The sequence below is a fragment of the Toxotes jaculatrix genome, chromosome 16 (genome assembly GCF_017976425.1).
Source record: "Toxotes jaculatrix isolate fToxJac2 chromosome 16, fToxJac2.pri, whole genome shotgun sequence".
Classification (NCBI taxonomy): Eukaryota; Metazoa; Chordata; class Actinopteri; family Toxotidae; genus Toxotes; species Toxotes jaculatrix.
This window is the reverse complement of record NC_054409.1, coordinates 21,883,010-21,892,584: the sequence shown is the minus strand read 5'-3', so window position 1 is coordinate 21,892,584 and position 9,575 is coordinate 21,883,010. Positions and strand designations below refer to the sequence as shown.

Below are 9,575 nucleotides of genomic sequence, written 5' to 3'. Positions count from 1 at the left end.
GCCAAAAAAAGTCAAAAAATTTTTTGACCTCAAAATGTCATAAAAAACGTCATAGTATAGTAAGGCGTCAAAATCGGGCAAAAAGAGTCAAAAATTTTTTTCACCTCAAAATGTCATAAAAAACGCCATAGTATAGTAAGGCGTTTTTTTCGGCAAAAAAAAGTCAAAAAATTTTTTCACCTCAAAATGTCATAAAAAACGTCATAGTATAGTATGGCGTTTTTTTTGGCCAAAAAAAGTCAAACTTTTTTTTGACCTCAAAATGTCATAAAAAACGACATAGTATAGTAAGGCGTCAAAATTGGGCAAAAAAAGTTAGACCTCAAAATTTCATAAAAAACGTCATAGTATAGTAAGGCGTTTTTTTCGGCCAAAAAAAGTCAAAAATTTTTTTGACCTCAAAATGTCATAAAAAACGTCATAGTAAGGCGTTTTTTTTCGGCCAAAAAAATCAAAATTTTTTTTGACCTCAAACTGTCATAAAAAACGTCATAGTATAGTAAGGCGTCAAAATCGGGCAAAAAAAGTCAAAATTTTTTTTGACCTCAAAATGTCATAAAAAACGTCATAGTATAGTAAGGCGTTTTTTTCGGCCAAAAAAAGTCTAAATTTTTTTTGACCTCAAAATGTCATAAAAAACGTCATAGTATAGTAAGGCTTTTTTTCGGCCAAAAAAAGTCGAAATTTTTTTTGACCTCAAAATGTCATAAAAAACGTCATAGTATAGTAAGGCGTCAAAATCGGGCAAAAAGAGTCAAAAATTTTTTTCACCTCAAAATATCAAAAAACGCCATAGTATAGTAAGGCGTTTTTTTCGGCCAAAAAAAGTCAAAAATTTTTTTGACCTCAAAATGTCATAAAAAACGTCATAGTATAGTATGGCGTTTTTTTCGGCCAAAAAAAGTCAAACTTTTTTTTGACCTCAAAATGTCATAAAAAACGACATAGTATAGTAAGGCGTCAAAATTGGGCAAAAAAAGTTAAAAAAAAATTTGACCTCAAAATGTCATAAAAAACGTCATAGTATAGTAAGGCGTTTTTTTCGGCCAAGAAAAGTCAAAAAAAATTTTTCACCTCAAAATGTCATAAAAAACGTCATAGTATAGTATGTCGTTTTTTTCGGCCAAAAAAAGTCAAAATTTTTTTTGACCTCAAAATGTCATAAAAAACGTCATAGTATAGTAAGGCGTCAAAATCGGGCAAAAAAAGTCAAAAAATTTTTTCACCTCAAAATGTCATAAAAAACGTCATAGTATAGTAAGGCGTTTTTTTCGGCCAAAAAAAGTCAAAAATTTTTTTGACCTCAAAATGTCATAAAAAACGTCATAGTATAGTAAGGCTTTTTTTCGGCCAAAAAAAGTCAAAAATTTTTTTGACCTCAAAATGTCATAAAAAACGTCATAGTATAGTAAGGCGTCAAAATCGGGCAAAAAGAGTCAAAAAATTTTTTCACCTCAAAATATCATAAAAAACGCCATAGTATAGTAAGGCGTTTTTTTCGGCAAAAAAAAGTCAAACATTTTTTTCACCTCAAAATGTCATAAAAAACGTCATAGTGTAGTAAGGCGTCAAAATCGGCCAAAAATAGTCAAAAATTTTTTTATTTTGACCTCAAAATGTCATAAAACGGTTCTGGTACAAAAAAATTCACGGCTTAAAATTCTTAGATAAATTACAGTGTCGTTACGTGGGGCGACAGCCTCAAAGACAGGCAATGGCATTTAGTTCGTTGTTACAGCATCGGATGGGCTAGGCGGCTACATCCAAAGGCCACCGGCTACCTCCAGCGGTTGACCGGGCCTGCAGTGGATGTGTTTTTTTGCCAATATTTGGATAGGTTTTTTTGACAATATGGCTTATTATAATGTAGACTGTACTAACTAGCATGTATTAGCATATTTTCCCGCTGGCTTATGACTTAATTGCAGATTTATGGTTGCTGCTAATATGGGTCGAGCTAGTCGGGTCGGACTTGGGGACTGTCATGTTGTGGATGTAGCTGCGTGCAGCTGTTAGACTTGTTGATTAGCTGATGGCCTTACGCTAGCTCGGTTGCTCCGAGCTAAGTGGGAGCCCATGGTTTGGTCACAAAACTGACTCCCCGAAACCAATGGGTGACGTCACGGGTGCTACATCCGTGTTTTATACATTCTATGAACCTAACATTAGACTGGGATGATTCCGCACCGCTGGACTGGGTGAAACTAATATTTTGCATATTAAGGGGGGGGGGGGGGGGGGGTACGAATGGCCCCTCCCAATTTGAGCTGATCCCTGTTTTTACTGAAATGTGATTGGCTCAGCCGCTCATTCAGTCATCAAACTGTTAAAAGAAAACAAGAAAGACGAGCAGGGTAAATTAAGAAAGAGGCCACAGACACATAGACACAAACACACACACACACACTTAATTGCTTTTATTTGAGCAAAACCACGTGCAAGGAACACACAAAACATCTTCTTTTCCATGTTTTCATGCTACCAAATAAAGCAGAAATTGAACAGAATTTTGCCAGTCTTTTTGCCTCTGTTTTCCGCACACAAACACAGTAGTAACGGAATACATGTAACGGCGTTACGTATTCAGAATACAAATTATGAGTTACAGTTTAAATAGATAGTATTCAGAATACAGTTGCATTGTTGAAATCAATGGATTACGTGACAATGCTTCTCTGTTTCACCAGTTTATATTTATTCTCTAAATGAACAAAGGAAATCTGTTGCATTTCCCAGAAGCCCCGACTCCACGAAAACAAACATAAATAAACAAGCTATTTGCCTGATCAGTTGGTCAGAATGGAGTCAGATGAGGAGCACCAGGAGCAAGAGCTTGAGCCACAGCCAGCAAAACAGAGCCGGGACAGGAATGCGTTTCTGTCTTGGAAATTCACACAGCATTTCACATTGAAGAAGGAGGGAGAAGGAAATATAACTGTGCAGTCCAACTTCTGCTTTTCTCTGCTGAATAAATAAAGAAACAAAGGGAAAATTGGTCAGTTTTTCTATTTTTTAATCAAGCAAAACATCTTTTGTGCTAACATACCCTTAGTCTTTGTTCAGAAAATGATAATATGTTGCACTTTCAGGGTGTCTTGGACCTAACACATTCAGACAGTTAGAACAGAAGAACACACAGAACAGGGCTGTTTAATAAGCAGGATTTGATGGCCGCATTCCTACACTTATAAAATGCAATTCCATGTGGAAGTAATCCAAGTATTCAGAATACGTTACTCAGATTGAGTAATGTAATGGAATGCGTTACAAATTACTTCTTTTGGGCATGTATTCTGTATTCTGTAACGGAATACATTTTGAAAGTATCAACACTGCACACACACACACACACACACAAAGAAGTTTTCATTTTTAAATAAACATAGTGTTTCAGTATGCATGGTATGTGTGAGCATATGTAGCTTACTTTAGTACACTCTACTGACTGTATATCATGTATATCATTAGATTGTTTTTATATTGCAAATAAAGTACTCATGTTAAAATCACAGTTCCACTTGCGACCGTCGTGCCTCTCCAAACCAAGCTCCCAGGCTGAATTTCAACCCCAGCCCGCCCCTGATCAATAGAGACCAAAAACAAAAAAATGTACCAGGCTGTAAATATGGTTTTTTGGCTCTAAAGTTGGCTATTTTAACATGGGGGTCAATGGAGAATTGCTCACTTCTGGAGCCAGCCCCCAGCGGCAGCCGAGAAACGCGAACGCGGAAGTGATCCTCACTGCTGAAACCTACAACTCCCCATTTGGTTACGTTCCACTCTGTGCCACCTGCGGCTGCGAGGACACGCTGCTGCGGTACACTGATGCTGCATTTTATAGGGTAAAAAAAATCGTTCCGACCACCGGCCGGGAACAGACCGGCCGTTCGGGAAACCTTCCGAACCTCCCGATGGCCAGCCCGCCCCTGGCTGTCACTGCTTTTTATTAATTATTAAATTACATTTCGAACTACTTGTTCAAATCTTGTACTGAACTTTATCTGCACTGAAACTTTTATTCTCCTGCTTTATTCAACTTCAGCTTATTTCATTTTTTTTATTCTATTGTAGTTCACTTTATTTTACCAATCCTGTTTATAAAGTCTGTGTATAATCTGTGTAAAAATAAATTGTCTAATACAAGTTTACTTCTCTCTAACACAAACCGTATGTACAGACAAACGTACACGTACGTGTAGTTTCTCTTACATTACTACTTACTCAACAAATATCTGTTAATAATTAATTAATTATTTGCTGTCTTAGCTATTTTGTTTATTTTACCAAATCATCAAGAAATCAGGCTAAATAAATCATGTATATTAAGAAACAGAAGTAAGAGGTCTCTGTGCAGATTCACAGTCCACACATTACGGTCCACACATTGCTGAAAAAAATAAACAAAAACAACCAAATATTTTCTCTGTTTATGAATCTATTGATAAAATCATTCTGTCAAATTAAGAATTTATTGATTGGGATTGAATTTTGATCTTTTGGGGGAAATTACTTTATATATTTATTTACTTATTTTAATGAAAACTTTCTTGTTTCGTGCTACTCGTGAAACAGGCCGGTTCCTTTAAAATTCTGCTCTCAAAATGTATAAAATGCGTAAAAATACGTGTAAATAAACAAGAAGCAAATATATCTTTGGCAGTTTGGACTAAATTTTGTATAATATTATTTTCCTGGTGGCTTCACGAATCCCACTCTGAATCTCAGCAGCAGGGCGAAATGTTTTAACTGAGTTCATCTACGTTTTATTGGACATGTCTGTTCTCAGTTCGGTAAATATTGACCTGATACTAAAAATATCTTCTTCTTCTTTTTTTTTTTTTTTCTATTTTTTCCCTCTTCCCTCCAACACTTACTCAGATCTTCCTACATTAACTGTCGGCTTCGCTCCAACAAGCGTGCGCGCTCCAAACAACTTTCCAAAAAACGTCGAAAATTGAAAATTCATAGCAACTTAGAAAACATCTCAGGACCTCCTTCAAACTTGCGCCGTTTGCCTGTGCAGATCTGAAACCGCAGCGCAATATGACTTTCATTATTTTTACAGCACAGTAAAACGCGGGTGGCCGACAAGGCCCATTATTTCACCATTTTGGAGCATTGGAGACGATTTATGAAAGTATTACGGAACATGCTGAACGATAACTACTCCGATATAAAAGACAGAAGGGGGGGCGGGCGGTGATTTTCGCCTACAGAATCCCACGAGAATGAGTCCTGATATGAGTTTTGAAGGTTATGAATAGGTCATTATCAGTAATTTTGTGGTTAATAACGAGGGAAACCACTTTATTATTTCCATCTGGAGATCTTTTAAAGGCAAACAGCAACAGCGATCAATTATTTGCAGTAACGCACCAAAACTCTGCTTGTTGAAATTATTTGGAAACTTACAAAATGTCCTAATACACGATGATTTCTCTAACGAAGTGAATAAACTTTAATGCAAATTAAAACCGGTCAGAGTGAATGAGTTGAGTCTATAATACTGAAGCTCTCTCTGAGGGCAGCAGGTGTTTTTCCGTATTTATTTGTCTCTGCTGGACTGGACCAACTCTCACTCACAGTCTGTATTTTTTTGGTCACATGTTTTCCAGGATGAGCCTGTGCTGTGGGGCCACTAAAGTGGTTTGATTGTGCAGAAGGCCTGAGCTGGAGGCCCTCTCACTAAACCACATGTGCTCCCAGCTAAACATTTGTGGACGGATTTGGAAACTACATCTGAGATGGCATTTTCCTTTTGAAATCAAAAATACCAAAGGGTCAGATAATCCCTGGAAATCATGATTAGACTAGTGTAATTAGCACTGACCTTGCTCTGCATGCTGGCAGCGAGTGGACGCGGCCATTGTGTTTGCATTGTTACATCACCATACACCCATATGGTGCATGCTAATAAGAATGAGAAGGCTTGATCTCTGCAACTCGCAAACAGCTGAAGCCAGTGTTTAGTCTGTAACTTGAGCTCATTGTGTGAGAAAATTCTCTTATAACACTGCACTAAACAAGGAGCTTTGTTCTGGGTGACAAAAAGTTAAAATACATTTTGTCTGACTGTAGAAAAACTCAGAGCCAGTTTTGTTTCAACATTTTTTAAATTAACATACACGTAAGTTTTCTTTTAACCTCTTGTTGAACAAATTTTTTTTTGTACATTCCCCCAAAATTCAGTCTCACATAGTTGCTTTGTCTGGAAACTTTCTCCACTTGAATTTAAAATGAAGTTTGAATAATTTTTTCACCTCAAAACATCACAGCAATAGTTTTTAAAGACCAGGTGATGACCAGGTGGCTTCTTGTTAATGGATTAGGACTTTTAATTGCTAATGAACTTACTGAATTATCAGCAGTAAGCAGTGAACTTTTTTTTTTTCATCTGTCTGGAAATGAAAAAAAAAAAGTGTTCTTATATAACTTTGCACACTTAGTGGTTCCAAACCTGTTTTTGCTTTTGACTCTGTAAAACAAAGTGATATCTCTTTGTTGCCCTTCATCACAGACTGCAACTCGCGTGTACATACACTGTGAGCAGTTACTGCTACAGTTTACTGTTGTTTGAATAATTTTTAGAGACCCACAGGGGTAAAACTGTACACTGCAGTATTTCACAAAAAACAAAGACTGGAAAAAAGTCTCAAAAATGAACATGGCTTTGTGCAGTAAGTAAGCATTTGTTATTTTGTGTGTGAGTGATCATCTCACAGCCCTTTAGATGAATCTTGTGACCCCTTGTGGGGATCCGGATCATCAGGTTGGGACCCACTGCTCTGAGGAAAGAGACTATGAAAAAAATCAGTGATTTTGTTTCTGAAAACATAATAAAGAAAAAAAAATTGCAGTTAAATTTTTTGAAATGCATTTTTTTAAATTAATATGAACAACACAAACAAAGCTCCATTTACTTCCATAAAACTGTCTGGACAGATAAAAGTGAAAATAAGTTTTCTTGTGTTTGAGTGGACCTGCCCTTTAAATGTCCTGCAATTGTGTGTGTGCACGCGTGTGTGGAGCTGGCTGTATTCAGGGAAAATGTTTCACTAAAATGACATTAAAGGACACGAGCTTCTGTCAGGACATTTCTTCTTATTTTGACGGGAAAGGCAGATCTGGCGAACCTCATTCACATTTTCGTCTCCAAGTCCCTCGTGATTATTTTTAGCAGCTGAAAGTGGCTGTTTTCAAAATAAGTTCCTGACCGTATATCAAAAGATCCCAGTGCCACAGTGGTGGGCTCTCTCTCTGTGCCTGCTTTCATTTCACTGTGTGTATGTCTGTGTGTGTGTGTGTGTGTTGCTATGTAAGAGCATGTGCAACTACAGGGCATGAAGACAGGGGACAAATGCATTCCATGTTTGCAGGAAAACACGCTGGAGGCACAGGAAAACTTTGTTGTTTATGAAGAACACGTGAAACCAATCAAATCTGAATTATCTTCCTGTTGTTCCAGCTTTTGTCGTTTGCAGTTTTCAGTTCGCTCGCCAGCAGTGTCACCACCCAGCGAGCAGGTCTGTGCATGAAAGGTAGAGAGTTTACTGGTCGCAGACACACACACACATGCAGTGAACTCGCATGCACCCAGAGACTCACACTGCACATATAATTTCAGAGTGGCTGTTTTGCTCCAGTCACTCTGAAAATGATTTGACTGGTTTGTCACTTTCAGATTAAAAGTCCTCGGGCGTTTTATTGTGCTTCTTCTGGTGGTGAAGGTGGTGAAAAATGCAAATTATCAGCTTTTTTATCCTTAAGATGCAGAGAAAACAAACTTTTTCAAGCTGGTAGTTTTTTTGTGTGTGTTAATTTTCCTGACTGAGACATTTTTCTGACACACACACACACACACACACGAGCAGACATGTTTGTGAGAGGAGCGTCTAAACCTCAAGGGGATCTGATAAATTGTCAGCCCACAGGAAATGATTTGCAGACCTTCTCAGCATAATAACCCATTTACATACTCATCCTTGTATGGAGCAGGGCTACACGCACACACACGCACACACACACACACACACACACACACACAGAAAAACACAGTTCTAGTTCTCTCTGACACACACCATGTGTACAGACAAACTTACAGGTACATGCAGTAAGTTGGACACACAATAACACACACACACACAATAACACACACACACACACACACACTCTTTCAATCTCCCACTAACACGCACATTTTCTGAGACAGAGGCTTAGATGAATGCCCTTGTTTTTCAGAGCTAATGTGGCAAAACTATCAGCTTCAATCAAGTCATTTTTCTCCTTTATTGACTGTAAGCCAACCACTCTATGTGGCCCTGATAAAGTCATCTCCCTCTCCCTGTCTCACCCTCCCTCCCTTTTACTCTCTCTAATAACTTTCCCATCACATCTTTTTACGACCAAACTGCCTCTCCGGCTCACCTCACAGAGCAGGTGTTCAGCTCATTCGGCAAGGTCAGCTTCATCTGCCGCGTTATTGGAAATAACCGTATATGTGTTATGAGGGCAACCGCAGTGGATTTGACTGTGTTCTGAGTGCAATTACATGTGTCCTCTGTAAGGGTCAGTGCTTTGTCACACAGCAGGAGGACATGGCATGTGGAAAAAGAGTTCTGTGATGATTACATTTATGAACAGTATTTCATTTTATATTTGATAAGAGGGCAGCTTTTGTGGCCCTCATGAGAATTTTATATGACTTTAGCAAGTATGAGACTTTAAATGTGGGATATTCCATAGGTGCTGTGAAAAAAAAAATGTTTGTGTCGCACAATGAACTTTTCCAAGCTTTAAAAATGAAGTGTCACAGAGAGCTTTGTTAAATTATAATTTAAATTTTGTTTTTATTTCATTCTTATTAATTAAAATTCAGTTTTACATTTTATACTCAGAATTACTTTTTAATGTATTTTTTTTTATAGCATGTAGCAGCAAAAGACCTTGGTATGGGGGGCGGGGGGTTGAAAGCCTATAGTCTTGAGTCAAGACTATTTTGGGATTCAAACAACCTATCAGAGGTAAGATCAGACATGACTGTTTTATTTTCAATTAACCTTTATTTAACCACGAATTATTATTTTTTTCAAGGGAGACCAGGCCAGGAAGACAGTGCTACAAGTTTCAGACAGGACAACATCAAATAAATAAATAACTAAGTAAGTAAGTAAGTAAGTAAGTAAGTAAGTAAGTAAGTAAGTAAGTAAGTAAGTAAGAAAAGAGAAAGTTTTCAGTTTTTGTGTAAGCTCTTATCAGGTATGTAGTACTATTTTAATTTACTCTGTATAACTTATATTATTAGATATTACATATTCCATACTCTTCCATTTCTATTTTATGTTTCAAAGCAGTATATTATTACTGTAAATTGTGTGTATTACATATTCAATGTAATTTCTAATTATGTATAATTCAGTTACAGTTCATACCTATATCTATGTACCTATACTATCATAATTCGCACATCATGGCTGCTGGTGTGGCACTACAGGATTTCTTTTGCACAAATATTTGCACATTTTACTTACACAGATCTAACTTCCTGTTTTTATTTTTGTTTCTTTTATTCTGATAGG

At 37.2% G+C, this 9,575-nt stretch overlaps 1 protein-coding gene across 3 annotated transcripts in view; it reads right to left on the bottom strand.

Annotated features, from left to right (window-relative positions):
• Positions 1–2,665: 2,665 nt before the first annotated feature.
• The window catches only part of ankra2 (ankyrin repeat, family A (RFXANK-like), 2), a 77,296-nt gene continuing 70,386 nt past the window's right edge, over positions 2,666–9,575 (bottom strand). For 2 of the 3 annotated variants that reach the window (XM_041058283.1, XM_041058286.1), the window contains one exon: positions 2,666–2,964. Coding sequence is in view for 1 of the 3 variants with exons in the window: in XM_041058286.1 (XP_040914220.1) it covers positions 2,903–2,964 (62 nt within the window). In the remaining 2 variants the exon portion in view is untranslated. The remainder of the gene's footprint in view (positions 2,965–9,575) is intronic. The other variant, XM_041058284.1, reaches the window with a different exon arrangement.